The sequence below is a fragment of the Centruroides sculpturatus genome, unplaced genomic scaffold (assembly GCF_000671375.1).
Source record: "Centruroides sculpturatus isolate CEXI.00-Female unplaced genomic scaffold, Cexi_2.0 scaffold50, whole genome shotgun sequence".
NCBI lineage: Eukaryota > Metazoa > Arthropoda > Arachnida > Scorpiones > Buthidae > Centruroides > Centruroides sculpturatus.
The window spans coordinates 371,596-388,543 of record NW_019384891.1 but is presented as its reverse complement, the minus strand read 5'-3'; the positions used below and the strand labels follow the sequence as shown (position 1 = coordinate 388,543).

Genomic DNA, 16,948 nt, shown 5'->3' with positions numbered 1-16,948 from the left:
TATGCAGGTGCGCAGTTGCACAGATTTCAGAAAGTAAGTCTGTCCTTGAAAATCAGGAATTATATCAATCTCCATTCTTTGTTTTGTTTTCTTCTGATTGGCTCCATGTCCCTTTTTTCTCCCTTTCCGATTGGTCCCTCATCTGTCTCTAAGCAAAAGACAATTCCTGTTATAGTCACCAGAAAGATCCGCTTCGAAGAATCTACTTGAAACCATCCGTTACTCTGGATGCAAAATGTTGATAAAACTTTGAAACTTGTGCTCATATTTTCCACCATTGTTGTCTAGTCTGTAACGTTTTTGAAATTTAACAACCCAACGCGATGTCCCTTTTTGTCATTAACCTTACCCCCTTTTCAAAATTTCTATGTTCTAATTATTTGTATATGAGCGACTAGTCAAAGGTCCATCTCTACTGGAGGTTGTTCATTTACAATTATTAATCATTTATAATTATTGTGTTCTGTGTACATCAATAGCAATTTTTTTTTCTCTTCTCATGGTTTCATATGACTAGCACAACTAATCCAATCTTTGATTGGTTTTTAACAATGGACGATTTTTCTAGTTTCGTTTTACCAAATTACTATAATAAATCTTTAATATCAACCCATTTTTGAGACCTCACACCAGTATCAAAAATGTTCCGATTCAGCATGACACAACGCATCCCGACTAGTCCTGAGAAAAACACCACAAAAAACAAGCAAAACTCACCACTCATAATGGGGGGGAAAAGCCTCGTTCAAATACTGGTGCATCCTTAAGTACCCTCTTGTAGTTGCACCAGGGCTACCAGCTAAAACACGCACACCAACAAACATAATATTGGAGTAGCCCAAGACATAGCCAAATATTGCAGTGCCACAGCATTAGTGAAAATTTGAATTTGCTGATTGAATTGCTTTCGGTTAACCAATGTTTCAGTTGATCAGTATTTGGATAATCAATGCTCTACTGTATTAAAATTCAACAAATATATTTTTGCTAATAGAGTGGTATCTCATACTTCAAACAACTCTAATTTCAACTGATTCTGAGTTCAAATGCCAAATTTGACAAAAATTCACTTCAAAGTTTAAACTGTGTGCACAGTGAAAACTGCACTTAAAGTGTAAAATAAGCTTCTGAACATAGAATACAATCTCAAATTAGCAATAATGTGTAAAAAATTTTCAACATAAAATAATTTATTTAGAGAAAAACTTTCATTAGCCTTTTCGTAAAAACAATATAATGTAAATTAAAAAGTTAAAAACACAAACTGAGAATTTGTTAGCAAATATAATGACAAAAGAATGATAAGCACTTTCTCCTCAAAAGTATATCAATGTCAAGTATGTATATGAGTAAATCAAACATTTGAATAAAGCGATCTGTCACGTAAAAAATATATTCATTGTATAAAAATTCATTTATTACCTGCTGAACCTAATTCATTACATTGTTCTTTTGTAGATATACTTCTTCCTCTAGGCCTAGCAACAAAGCCACCAATTCCTAAAATATATTAATAATACATTTAATATATTAATTTTTTGGCCAAAAAAAAAAAAATTATAATTCATAAACTTAAACAAAATAAATTATTAATTTATTTTCATATATTAAGAATAATTCAAAAAAATATTGATTATTTTAATAATTTTATAATTTATGCTACAATTAAAATTTCCAGAGCCTCATGAATAGAGCCAGACCTCCATTACAAAAAGTTAACAATACAAATAAATGTGTTACAATATTAAACCCATATTACAATTTATAACAAAATTTTTACTATTAAATACACAACATCAAAACAAAAAACATTGATTTAGTTACTTTCTTCTTAGCAATTCAAGAATTTTCATCCTGTTCTTCAGGAAAAATGCATAATAAAAAATTTTCATTTAATATTAAAGTTTAAGCTATCAATGTATTTTTATTTCAACAATTTTCCATAAAAATTAAATGACAACTACATAAAACAAAATTATCTTATATAACATCTATCAAATCTGGACTACAATTTCTATTCATCAGTTTGAAAATGTTAGAATGATAGTTTTAAAAAAAATAGGTTTTACCAAGGAAAGACTGATTGAATGCACAAGGCTTATTTTTATGTAGATGTAATAAGAAACCGAATCTATTTATTTCAATGCACAGATATATTTTTGGTAAACTGAAGACTTTAAAAAAACTTAGATTATAGTAAAAAAATAGAAAAAAATAGCATTCATTTCAAGATTTTTGTACATAAGAATTATTAATCATCTTTTAAAAAAACATTAGAATTATCATAAAATTTAGGAATGGTTTAATCAGCTAATAGCACTCTTTCCTTCCTTTTCCCCCCCTTTTTTTTCAGAGAAAGAAATATTTTGTAAATTACATTAAAATTTTACGTGATATATTACAGCCTTTATCTCCTATTAAAAAGCTGTCTTTCATTTTTTAAATTATAATTGTTAAATTTTCAATATTTCAATATGATTTTCATAGTTTCATTGTTTAAAAATTTTTTAAATTAATATTTTCATTTTTCATTTTCTAAATGCTTACAACTTTTCACCCCTTATTTAAAATGTACTTAAAATACTTAATGTACTTATTTACTTAAAATCTTAATTTTAACTATATATTGTAAAAATTTTATTTAACCCTTTAATGGCTATTGTCCCATCTTTGGGATGTTTCTTATAAAATTAATAATAATAAAGTCATAACACTAATTCATCTCCTTTTACTTTTAAGGTTTAATTTCTAAATATATTAATATACTGAGATACAATAAATATTAGTATGACAGTTTTTTATTTGGCATTCCATTTTTGGGACATTGGTATATCAATGTAATTTTCATCATGTTTTTGTCTTTAGACATGCAACGCCAAAACTTTTTGATAACTGCAAAATTGGAGCAAGTGCTCTTAGAAAGTGGTGATGAAAATGAAGTGGTGTCATGGCAATCATTCCTCTGAGCCCTAATAAACTAATTGTTCAATGCTGAAGAGCTCCCCAACCAAAATTTGCTTTTTGATGTTGCCAATCACTTGGAATTATTTTGAAAAGACAAGGACAAAAAGAGAATAAAGTATAGCATGCTGAAAAAGAGCTGGCTCTGTGTAATGACTAAAATATGTAGTAAAAAATGGTAGTTTCCAATTTTCACTCATATGTTCTGTACAGCAGCTGACAATTCTTGACAACTAATTCTTGACAATTTAAACTTATCAGTCTAAACCCCAATGACTCACTTGTGTTGTTAGATGCAAAAATAAAAATCTTTCTGGTATATGTTTTGAAAGTTTCAGTGCTTGAAAGTGACCAGGTCTTTAAAAAAAGCAGAGTCCTGGGATACTGGGTGAGAAAAGATATTAAATTTGATCAAAGAAATCCACCTTATTGGATATATTCAGATTCAGCAATAATGGGTTTTATGTCACAGAAAGAATTTGCTCTCATTGTAATGTCCCACTACACAATTTGTGTTAGGAATGTGGCTGTCACATGTTAAAAAGTTTATCTCCTGGTCTCCTGAAAGATATAATGTGATGTACAATGGCACTGTTTACTTTTTCTCATTGCCTGTGACCCTCTGAATTATTGCTATTTTTCTAACGTGTAGTGTGTCTGTAGCTCTTCGTAGAATAAAGACGTGTAGAAGTTTTGTCCGTCTCCCGTTTACATCCTTGCTGGCTCAGTTTATCCAACTTCACCAACAAAAATTACTAACAATTTGTGTTTTGAAAATTTCCACAAAATGTAATGTTCTAAGAAAAATCAGAACATTTCTTTGATTCAATGAAATAATTTTTTATAATTATATTTTTTAACTCAAGAAATTGTAAATCTCAATTACCCAGGGGTGTGAGTTGGACACCGAAGGTACTTGCAAACTTTTTAGTGAAGCCTGAGAACTGTGTATTATCAAACCGGGAAATCACAAACAGCAGGTTTTGCTCGACTTAAGGATGTGAAAGTTTGTAAATAGATTATTTTTGGATTTAATTATATGTCTACTAATAATTGCTGGAATTGAATCAAATATAGTTCCTTCCCCCGTTCTCTTCAACAACTAAGCCAAATAGATATGCAAAAGAGCGGGTATGGTAGGATAATTCTAATTCCACGTAAGGATAATTCTAAAGAAACGGATAAAGAAAATCAAGCAGAAGATTTAATGAGTGAAGATTACTATCAAATTAAAGATGATTACCTCAAAAGCAGTTCCAAAGCCATATGATCTATAAAAATACATGAATACTTTGAATCAATAAGGAATAATGAACCCCAGGTATAGGAAGAGTCACAATATACATTAAAGTCAATATATAAATTGATACAAATAAATTTTTTACAACTCAATAGTGAAATACAAGAAATTAAGATAGAAATTAATTCGTTGAAAGAAGAAAGTAAATATTTTCAAGAAGAATTGGTGAAATTGACACAAAAAATAGAAGAAATGGATGCATTATCCAGGAATAATAGCCAACTAAAACGTATGTTTGAATTTGAAATAGATAAACTGATAAACAAGAAAACTAATAAAAATATCATAGTTATAAATTACCCATTTAATTCGTCTGACTATATTAAAGAAATCAATCAGTTTATTAAAGAAAAATTGGGAATTACGAATAGTTCTATAAAAAGATTAATCAGATTAACTACCAATGAAATTAACCCTATTGTGAAGATTTCATTGGATATTGTGTATATTAGAAATTTAATACTGAAGAAATTTTGGAAAATGAAAGTTAAATCTAAAAGTGAAGAGTAGAAGAAAATAATATTCATTGAGGATTTATGCAAAAGACCGAGACTCAGAAAGAAGAAATTACAAACTAGAATTAAACAAGAAAATCTTAAAGGAACTAAAATTTTAAGAGACAATTACTATATACAAGACAATAAAATATTCACATATGATATTAATTTAGATAAAGTGATACAATTAAGCAGTTTTTTAGGAAGAAATCGATTAATTTCTTGGAACTAATAATAAGTGGTTTTGAGAATGCATCAGCTATTCGAAATGTTACAACTAAAAACAGAAAAATGAGAATTAGACAAGAAGGAAATTGAGAATATAGATATCCAGATAATTAATGATAATTTAATTGAGAACTTTCCCTCTAAAAATATATATCATAATGATAGCATTAAATCCCTTAAAAGATTCTGGAACATACAAGGTCTTCAAGAAAAACTTTATAGTGTCTCTTTAAAAAATACATAAAAATTTATTCAATTATTCACTTCACAGAGACATGGATAACAGAAATGAAAGACAATGAATACTTAGAATGAAAATACACAGTGGTAATTAGTAGGGCATATAGAATCAATAGATTTGGACGACTGTCTGAAGGTCTCTAGCTATTGGTGAAGAAACAATTCGGACCATTTACGGAGAAAACCGAAATAAGCAAACTATTCAAGTCACAACTGATTTAAAATGCTCTTGAAATTTCATTGACCCAATTCATCAGTGATCTTCATAACTGTAAAAGTCTAAAATAGTAAATTCAATCTTAGAATATCCATTCATTAATGGATATATACATACAAACTTACCTTTTAATATTAAAAAATTCTTTGCTTAAATAAGGTTAAATAAAGAGATGTTAATAATTAATAACAACATCTATGAATTTTCTAAAGATGGCTGTCAAAGATGTGGCTACTCATTTTCAAAAATTTGTGATCTGTATGTGTAAAGAAGCTTGGGGTCTATAATATAGATATAATATTTGTGCACTGGATAGTAATACCAATGAAAATATTATGTACTATACCTTTTTTTCCACATAGCAAAAACTGTAACTTGTAATTTATATAATTATACGAAAAAATTTTTTGTAACAGAGTTATTATGTTTACATTTGTAGAAGTTAAAATGTTTTTAAGTTAGGGTCAAACTATTAGTTTTGAGCACTTTTAACTAATTTAATTATTTTATTTTATTTTATTTTATTTTATCCCATTAACTCTTAAATACTTCCATTATGAATTATATTAGACAAAATTTTCTTTTTAATCAGTTTATATTGTATAATATGAGACAGTGGAAACAGCATAACAGTCATTTTTAATTTAAATATTGAAAAAAATGTTCATTTTTAATTAGATATAGTTATATAAACACAAGTAATAACCATACAGATAAACATTTTTAGCCACAGACATTTAAATCATTTTGAGAATTTTATTCATTGCTTATAATAAACAATGAATAAAAAAAATAAAGACAAGCATTTATTATTTATAATTCTTTAAAATATCTTAACATAAGAAGATTAAAAATTAAATTACCACAATTTGTAAAGTGATGAAAATTAATAGCTTCACCCTAAATTTTATTGTGTGTTTATAAAATAGAATCCTTTTCTTGTAATTTTTAAAGTGGTTTCTGAAGGTAAATGTTAAATTCAAATAACATTTAGCTTAAAAGTTCCTATAAATGCAAAGATATGACAAGAACAGAATTGTTTCATTCATTTCTTTTAATATATTTTTTGTTGTATCGAAAATAACTTTTATTATTTAAAATTAACAATTTAATTGTTATAGCAATTAGCTTTTCTTCATAAACTTAATGAATTCTAATATCTAATTTGATTAAAATACTTAAAATACAAATAATAAATGCAATCATTTAATTTACTAATGAAATACTTTCAATTGACAATAAAATAAATATTTACCCAATTTATGTAATTTTCTTTGCCGTTTCTTCTTTTCACAGTTATCCTGAATATCTGGTTTCAATATTTCTTCATGAATAATATCATCGATTTCCATCTTTGTTTCCGATTCATTACCAGTTTCCAATGCAATATCTATAATTGTGAAAAATAATCAGTTTTATATTTAATATTTAAAACATAATTTTAAGTTTGGAAAATATTCATATTTATAAAGATCCAATGATCATATCATAGCTAGTGTATGGAATATGTAATAAATCTAATTTTTTTAACTTGATAATTTATTAAATTATATCACAAGGCATAACAAGAATAACCAATGAATTCTGTCCAATTCAACCAATTAAGTTGATTTTATACAGAAGACTGATAAATCTTAAATTACAGTTTTCAATATATTTTCTTCAAATGAAATGTTTTTATTTATAGTAATAGATAGATAGTAAGTAATTTCTAACAGGTTTTAAGAAATTACTATCTATCTGTCTATCATATTACTATAAATATAAACATTTCATTTGAAGAAAATATATTAAAAACAGTAAGTTAAGATTTTTTTTTTTTAAATTCTAAAAATAAATTAGATTATTTCCAGATTAAAAACAAGTAAAACTTCTCTTTCTTATCCAACTAAATTTTGTGAAGTAATTTAAGATTTATCAGACTTCTGTTTAAACCAACTTTATTGGTATGAATATAACTTTATGTTTGATATTTTTATATCATCAGCTAATTAGGTTAGTCTCATTTATTAAATACTACAAATCTCAATATATATTATTATGTCAATTCATACTGTAAAGCTCAAAAAATTCTTAAGCTTAGTTCACACTGAGCACAATTCATTAATAAGAGAAAAAACAGAGTGAATAACACGTCAGACATGATGTTGTTTACAGTGAATTTTACATTTTGCAAATCACTTCAAAGTTTGAAACTGTCAAGATTTTTTGCTAGCAAAAAAATTTCACCACCAATCACATTCCCGTTAAATGTCATATAGTTCTTGATTTTTTCAAGATGGCTACAATAACGTTCTCATGCAACAGAGTAGATGCTGTAAGTCACAGTTTTTTAATATTCCACTCCCCCAGCATTGTTTCCTTTTCATGCATCTTTTTCCCTCAATAAATAAACAAACGTGGTTAACAACAGAATATCAGAAGCAGCCATTTTGTTTTTTGAAATGATGTTTTTCTCTTGCTTGCAAATGACTGGCTGCTTAAAATTCACAATTGCTTTTCACTTTGGGTTGTGTGGATCAATTTTGCTAAGCGAATAAAAATCACTTTTTGCTTTTCTCATTCGTTTTTGTGATTCTCTCAGTGTGAACTAACCTTTAAGAATCAAAAATTTATGTTAAGATATTTTTGATACATTTTATAAATCAGAATTTCAAATCAATCAAACTATTCACATTTGCAAACTAACTTTATATTATATCAATTTCTTTATGTATTCAATTATTTGCAGTCAATTTTCAACTGTTTGGGTGTCAATCATTTAAATTGTCATCAGTAATCACCAGTAAAAGTTGTTGTAAACACTGTCTTTTCATGTTAAGATAATTTAATGTAAAAAATAAAAATAAAATTGTAAATGTTCTTACTTCAGAGTAATTTGAAAAAACAACTTTACAATTTTCACCAGTAAGTATTAATGTTATGTCTCTAACTTCCTAACATGTTGTCTTAACATCCAATTATCAAGTATTAACTTTCTTTCCAAAACATGAATGTAAATATATAATTATTAACCTTTACTTTCGATTTAAAGTATAGAGTTTGGCAATAATGATTTTAATTTTCTTTAATAACACATTGATTTCAATCAGTATTGCTAAGATTTTTTTAAACTTTTTTCATTTGCTATTATTATGATTGTGACTACAGTAGCTGGATTTTCACATCCATGCCATTCAATATACATTATTTATAATCCAGACAATACACTAAAAATAACTGAATTAAAAATAATACTGTGCAACTGTATTATCTATAATTCAGTACTTTTATAATTCACTACTATTCTTAACTGTTCTTAAAATATATCTTGGTTCTTTTAGATCACTCTAAATATTAAAATTAAATATAGTTGCTATATCTGAATATATGATAAAAATATGAAGTAAGATAATAATGTATCATATAACTTGTACGAACAGAAATATAATTGTGTCATCCAGTTAAACTGCTTAAGGCAAAATCATCCTTTCATATTTTAAAGAAATTAATGCCAAGATCATACTAACAGACAACTTTTAATCCAGTGAGCATACTAACATTAAAAATTCACAAAAATTTTTGTTGTTTGTAGTTATCTTCAGGTCCAAATATATAAAAATTGAAAAGAAACTAAAACATATTTTTAAAAGCATTACATGCAAGAAATTTTGAAAGTACAGTAGAGCATTGATTATCCAAATCAATTGGGGACTAAGGTTGTTTGGAAAATAGATTTTTCAAATAACCGATTATGTATGAAAAAATATATTAACCTATCCCACGTTGAAATTCGTTTAAATCCTGGCACGTCCTTAAGTACCCTCTCATGGTCGCACCAGTGCTGCCAGCTAAAATACACACACCAACAAAAATAATATTGGAGTAGTCCAAGACATAGCCAAAGATTGCAGCACCACAGCACTAGTGGAAATTTAAATTTTCTGACTAGAAATCTTTCGGTTAATTGATATTTCGGTTGACTGACATTTGGATAATCAACGTTCTTCTGTACTTCAGTAGACAAACAACTATCTAAATTTAGTGGCCACTGACACACAATTTTTGAAATACAGCGGAACCCCGATTAACGAACTTAATCCGTTCCGTGACTCCGTTCGTTAACTGAATTGTTCGTTAAATGAAGCAATTTTTCCAATAGAAATTAATGCAAATGCAATTAATCCGTTCTAGTCTCCGAAATTTTTGTGATTTTATTTGTAATATACAGTAATTTTCTTTGATGAAAATGTAGGAATGATAGAATGTAGTATCTATCATTACAGCAACAAACATGCAAACTTTGTTTAATAAAATAGCACTGTATATACCTTCGTTTGTTGTAGTTGCTGGCAGAAAAGTGGAGATATACGAACCTTAATGCTTAGAAGGAAAATCCCCTCTAAAAAAATAACGGGTAGCACTTCATCGGAAGATTTTTCGAGTCGAAGTCTCGTTTGGTAAAAAAACCCCACCAGTGGCTAAGTGGTCTTCGTACCTTAAACATGGGGAGTTCGTTCGTGAGTTCGCACTTTGCTCAGAAGGGCTGGCCACGCAGAGTTTTCCAGGATTTCTCGACATCTGTAACGCCTAAATAGGGGCCAGTTTCCCTTAAAAACACCTCCCAGAAGGCATTCCCCTAGTCATATCGCCCAAGTGTTGCATTGTCATAACTTAACAAAAAAACAAACTCTTTCTGTAAGGAACAAGAAATTGATTTAAAGTTGATTGTCTTACTCTTTAAAGCAAAATCTTTCTCAAATGTGATAGCGCATTGTCGTTTATATTGCGTTGTCGTTTTCTACTGCCACTATGACTTTTTTCTTTCTTTGATGCCATATTGATTAAATATATAAATCACAAAACTGAAAAAAGAAGTATAGCACAAACACTCGGAAAAGCAATGCTTAACTCGCGCTGCCTAATACTAACTAAAATTTGACACAAAATACTGTTATGTTCGTTATCTGAATTTTGTTCATTATCTGAGACAAAATTCTTGCAAAATAAAAGTTTGTTAACCGATTTGGTCATTAACCAGGACGTTCATTAACCGGGGTTCCACTGTATATTCAATTGCATATTAGAGTTATTTTAAAATATACTTTAAAAAATCATTTTTTATAATTAATATATATTTAAATTAAATATTCCTTACTTTCTTCAATTTCATCAGTTTTAATATCAATATTATGTTTAGATGCAAGAGAGAGTAGAGGTGGATGTCTCTGCCTTCTCATTCTCTGCTTTTTAGGTTGTTCTAAAGTTAATGACTTTATCTGATGCATTCCACTTTCTGATAAGAATACCCCATCAATATAAAATTGTGCTTGAGGCTTTACTTTAATCTGAAAATCTAATACAAATAATATTTTGTTAGTAATAATTTTTATTACTTAATTATTATAATTATAAAATTCAAAAATTACAATTTAGATAATCAATTAGAAAATATATGCTTCTTTCTATTTATACTTTTATAGCATTAAATACAATCATTATTACAGAAAAAATAAAATTTAACTTTAAGAAAATCTTTATAATCTACTAATATATAATGAAAAATTTCAACTTATTCTATTCAATTATTTTTTTGTTTTTATATTTACCTTGAAATTTTAAAATTCAAATTAAAAGCATTAATTCTAAAGTATATTAACATATGTATATTTTATGTATTATAAAAGTGACATTTCAATTTCTACAACTTTGAAATTACCTAATTTAGAAATAATTTCAAACAATTTACCTTGATCTTTAGCTTTATGCAATGGAGAAATTGGCTGACTTTCTGAAGGTAAAGATGGAGATGGAGAAGATGGTGCTAAAATAAATTGTACAGATTTATCATTAATCTAGATATAAAATAAAAATTTTATTATCTAATACAAAACTTAAAGGAATATTTAATTAAAATGAACTGATTTATGTCATCATTTAGTATCAAAATTTTGCAATACTTCATGTTATTTACATATTATTAAGAATTCATTTAATAAAACAATCTTAATACTATATGAATTCCATTAATTAAAAATACTTATTTCAACTGTTTGTTTTCAAATTTAAATTCTTTAATAATATTTCAACATTCCAAATTTACTAATTTTATCATCACCAAAAGCTATTTCTTACATCTTTCATGTGGTTGATAATGAACAAACCAATCAAAAATTATACAAAGTAATGAGAGTAATGTATACAAAATATAATAAAATTTTTAATTCCATACAGCATTCTTATTTAATTAAAATTCATATATAAAGAATAATTTTGCATTCTGAGAAAAATGTAGTAATTATATAATTCAAATCAGCTAATTTTACGTTTTTGGCTAATCACTCACAAACATGTGGTAAAGTAACAAAGTAAAACTAACTTAACACAGAATTTTTTATACAATGAAATTTTATTTACATTATTCCTAAAAATTATACCTTTTAAATGAATACCTGCACTGTATTTACAAATTCTTGTCTTTTCAGTACATTATTCATAACTTTCAAAATATGTTTACAAAAATTTTTTTAATGTAAATAAATCTTCATTATGGACAAAATAATATTTTTACTTTGTCTCTTTTTATCATATTTTTCTTAAAAATTATACACAAAATAAATCAAAAACTAACTTTTGCATCATACTATATATATATATAAATTAAGCTGAGTAATTTTCAATAAACAGAAACTTTCAAAATATAATATTTGATCTCAAAAATCAATATTTTCCAAATATGACATATTAGATCAGTTTTGCAACTGGGATAATTTTGCATGGAAGATTTTCATTACTAATGAATTGTCTATAACACATAATATTAAATAATAATTACATTTTTATACATATATACTATTTTAAGTAAACTTTTATATTTTTTATTAGACTTGCAGCTGTACAATTAGATACTTGTCATAGTTTCGAAAGGAAAGTATTAGTAGAAAATAAGTTAATTTATTGAAAACTTTTATAGCATGTAGAGTGTATTTTATTATGAAAATTATTTGTTAATTGTTTAAATTATTTACTTTAACTATCTAAACCAGATTATCAGTTATTTTAAAGATTAAATATGTATGAAAAAAGCCCAAAACCTAAGGTTAAAAAATTTAAGAAAATTTTAATAAATTTTTGGTTTGTACAATATGAATATAGACAAACTCAAAACTACAAACTGTTTATATAAAATACAGATCTACAGTGATAGCTCAGGATACGAACGCCCCAGCATACAAAATTTTCAGGATATGACATGAAATTTGAACATATTTTTGCTCCACGATACAAACAAAAACTCACCATACAATGTTACATTAGTTTGCAGCGCCATTTTTTATTCACTTCTGTTCATCGGTCTCGGTCTGCGTGTTTGCTTCATCGTGGAAGGATCTCGTTCGATAAAGGAAATCTTGAGATATTATAAGAAAGTGACTGATTTTATTGAAAAGAAACATCCCGAAAAGGTTCACACTGGCCGTATTGCTGCTCGGAGTAATGACATTTGCCTAAGTCATTTTAGAAACATTTTAAAAAGTAGGCAAAGCCAAACCTCTTTGGATAGATATTTTACCAAGCGACCTCTATCCAGTGAAAGTGCTGGTGGAAGTGAAGGAAAGAAAGCAAAAAGCAGTGAATAAAAATTTAAAAAAATATATATAAAACAACACTAATTTTTTTAATCTTTTCTAAGTTATTTTTAAGTTATTGTTACATTATGTTATGTAAGTTAAGTATTAGTATCATTTCCCTTCTCCCTCTCTTCCGCCACCAGTTTACACCTCCACCGTCGTCTATCCTCAAAGGTAAAGTGAAAATAAAAGTACATTTTTTTTTTTTATCAATTATTATTCTATTATGGTTATTTATACATTTACAACTAGAAAAAGCATTTTTCAGTGATTTCCTTACTATAGTTATTTATTTATTTTTTAATGTACTACTTAGCTTTAATTTGAATGTTTTTTTCGTGTTGGAACGAATTATTTGGTTTTACAAGTAATCGTATGGGAAAAAATGATTCACCTTACAACATTTTCATGATACGATCTCAGTTTCGGAATGTATTAATTTCGTATCCTGTGGTACCACTGTATTTCACAATAAAGAATATAGCTATATTTGGTAAATTGATGTAGTTAGTATAATGCTACCATATATAGTCAAAAAAATATACAGTTCTACCAGCTATACATGGCAATAATTGTCTACATCGAGATTATATTATCCTGTATCAAATAAGAATGCTATAAATGTCACATTTTGTTAAAAAAAAAGCACTAGTGTAACATCATATTGTGCATGAGGCAAAAATTGTTGAAAGGATCTGTACATCTATTCTACTTTTATATTTTTTTTTTTACATTATTTGTTTTAATACAAATATCTGAAAAATATTACAGATATTACACAAAACAGTTAAAAATTTGTTTTTTGTCAGTAATTTTAATAACTCCAAAAGCTTTCTTTGGATCCTAAGCACTATCTAACTGATTTAACAGTAGTTACGTCATCAGTGTCCAGATGTTATTCTTTCTATTATTATGCATAATACGTTATTGTTTATTAGGATAAATAGTAATAAAAGTCAATTTGACTTGAAATATAAATAATTAAAAAACTTTATTCTGCAAAATATCCAGATGGGTAAGTATCCTATTCTGGAAAATTAGTAGTCAGGAAAAACATCACTGTTGGGAAAACTCCAAATCAGGAAAAATACAATTGTGAATTTGTGGAAAATAGTTGTTGAAAAAGTGCTGATTGGAAAAACATGCCAACCTAAATATTTCTTATGTGATTTATCTGAATTATTATTATTTCTATGTTAAATATTTATCCTACACTATTAAATAGACATAAATAAAAATAAATAAAATTTATCATTTAACAGAAAATTACTACATGGTAAATTTTGCTTACAGTTACAACTGAATGAAAAAGTAAACTGCTGAGAACTGTTATGTTTGAATTTAATAAAAATTTAAGTAGATAAAGCCTTAATATCCTAATATGACTAGTGTGTACATTTTTACAGTTTTCAAGTGTATGAAACTTGAGAACATTTATGCTTCCATCGTATAAAATTTGAAGCATGCAGGAAAGAGTATTTAATAAGATTTAAATCTACAAAAAATATAATCAATATATAACGTTTTTTTAAAAAATGATTATTATTGTATATTTTACTTTCTGTTATATTGTACTAGGCTAGATTACTAATATATTTGATAATGATGTTATGAATTAATATTTAGCAAATGTTATGCAACTATAACTTTTTTATGTATATTTTTTCTATCTCTTAAAATTATTTCTTAAAAAAAAAAACAACATAAGATGTAAAACAAACTACTATGGTTTTTTTCATGTATAAAATAACCCCCGTGTAACAAGGACTATTTCCTTAGTACAATAAAGCTTTGATTGATTGATTGATATTGTACTAGGCTATTACATTAATTTGTTAAATTGTACTAACTTCAGTTTTGTATATTACTGTATGTTTTTATTTTGTAATATCTTGTATTAATCTATTATATTAATTTATTATGTTGCACTAACTTCAGCTTTATGTAACACCCTTATAACGAACTAAGGTTTAGACAATAAAGAATTGACTGACTGACATTTTTGCAGTTTTGATCCTTTAGAAAATATTTCAATAATAAAACTAATGATACTATTAATAACTTTTTCACTGAATATTCTTAAATCTACAGTTTCATAACAGCAATAAAAAATTACATGTTGTTGGTGTCAAATAATCAAACTAGAGAACTTGTGAAGATCATTTTTGTGTCATCATGAAATTGATACATACTAAATCTAAAACAATTTTAGATGACATTATTCCTTAAACAGATTACAAAAATTTCACATTCATATTAACTTTTATACTGTCTGAGCTAATACACATTCTTGGTTTAACTTGAGAACATTTATGACTTATGATACAAATGAAAACTTGTTTTAAAAAAGTTCTGTCTTGTTGACTAGTTAATTCAGTTTCTATTAAGAAAAAGGATCTTCCACTTAAAATCTTTAATTCTGTTTTAACAGAATCTTTTACAATCACATACTCAATGTTTTTAGGAAAAAATTTCAGGCCAATTTTTTATTTACTATATGATTTCAATTATTTGATTTATTCATCATATTTAACTGAATAATTTATATTTATCATTGAAACATAGTTGGATTCAGTAATACTGCATGGTATAACAAATTTCAAGAATCCAATATACAGACTTTAATATATATAATGTATTAAAACTAACTTTTCAAAAATTCTATATATTTTTAATAAAATTGTAATAAATATCTTCATTAAAATTTCATTATATTTAAATATATTAAACAAAAAGATTATGTTCTACAGATACTTTATAAAAGTAGCGTTTCTTATTTCTATTCATATAAAATCACAATTAAAAAGTAATATAGTTGTAAGCTTCTTGTCTCCAATGAATTAATTATCTCAAACTACAACTGGTGAAGATATATAAGGCTTATCAAATTGCATTGTAATATTATAAAATCAAGATCACATCAACAAAAAATTGATTTTATTTGTGGGATACATTTTAGTCTTTAATAAATCCTCTACAACCACCATCACATAAATACTGATACCTACATTACAAAAATATATTCAACAATCAATTTTAACTTAATAGATAAAAAAATTACAAAATAAAAATTAAACATATTGAAAGACAGCATTATGAACATTTTCAAATTATGAATGTTAATAAAAGATATAAAATTAATGACAATTTGGAAAGAAAAGCATATAAATTCTGGCTATCAATTCTCACTAAGGGGCATCTCTGTTTACTAATGGTAAAGACCCATTTAATATAGAGTCACCTAAGGAATTGTCTTTATAAAATGTCAGTACATTACCTAGAAGAATTTGTAACCAGATGACGATACAGACAATTAGAAGTGTATGCCAACATAATCATTAATAATTTAAGTCAAAATACTGCAATTTGTTTTTTTTCTTTTGTAATATTTTATGTATTAAGTCAAAATTGGATGTAAAATGTAAGTTTTTTCAATATCACAGGCTCTATTTAAGACTGAAATGCATTCTATGAATAAAATTAGTCTTTTATTTATGTGATCTCAATTTTCTAACATTCTAATATATTTTGATAATCTCCATATATATCACCACCTATCAGTGTTGCCGCAATGAAATTTCAAAACGTACTGAAGCGCCTTCAAGAAATGTACTATTTTCCTTCAAAATGTACTAGTTCTATGAATACTTTGTTTACGTGCCTATATATATAGGCACGTAATTTATATATATATATAGTAAGGATGCACCGATAAGCAAAATGGCCGATTACCGATTACCGATTAATCGGCCATGCATTATCGGCCGATACCGATTAATCGGCCGATTAGTGTTAATAATTTATTGCATTAATAGTGTGAGATCCTGGAGTTAATTATACAGTTAATTATAATGTGGAAAAAACCCATTTTTCTCCACCTGGTATTTCCATCTCCCTC

General features: G+C 26.5%; 1 protein-coding gene across 1 annotated transcript in view; it reads right to left on the bottom strand.

Annotated features, from left to right (window-relative positions):
- Positions 1 to 896: 896 nt before the first annotated feature.
- The window catches only part of LOC111631267 (histone-lysine N-methyltransferase 2C-like), a 42,198-nt gene continuing 26,146 nt past the window's right edge, over positions 897 to 16,948 (bottom strand). Inside the window, exons 9-12 of the mRNA XM_023375484.1 lie at positions 11,172 to 11,246; positions 10,581 to 10,778; positions 6,699 to 6,833; positions 897 to 1,500 (exon numbers count right to left, since the gene is read on the bottom strand). Coding sequence (XP_023231252.1) covers positions 1,412 to 1,500; positions 6,699 to 6,833; positions 10,581 to 10,778; positions 11,172 to 11,246 — 497 coding nt within the window. The 3' untranslated portion in view covers positions 897 to 1,411. The remainder of the gene's footprint in view (positions 1,501 to 6,698; positions 6,834 to 10,580; positions 10,779 to 11,171; positions 11,247 to 16,948) is intronic.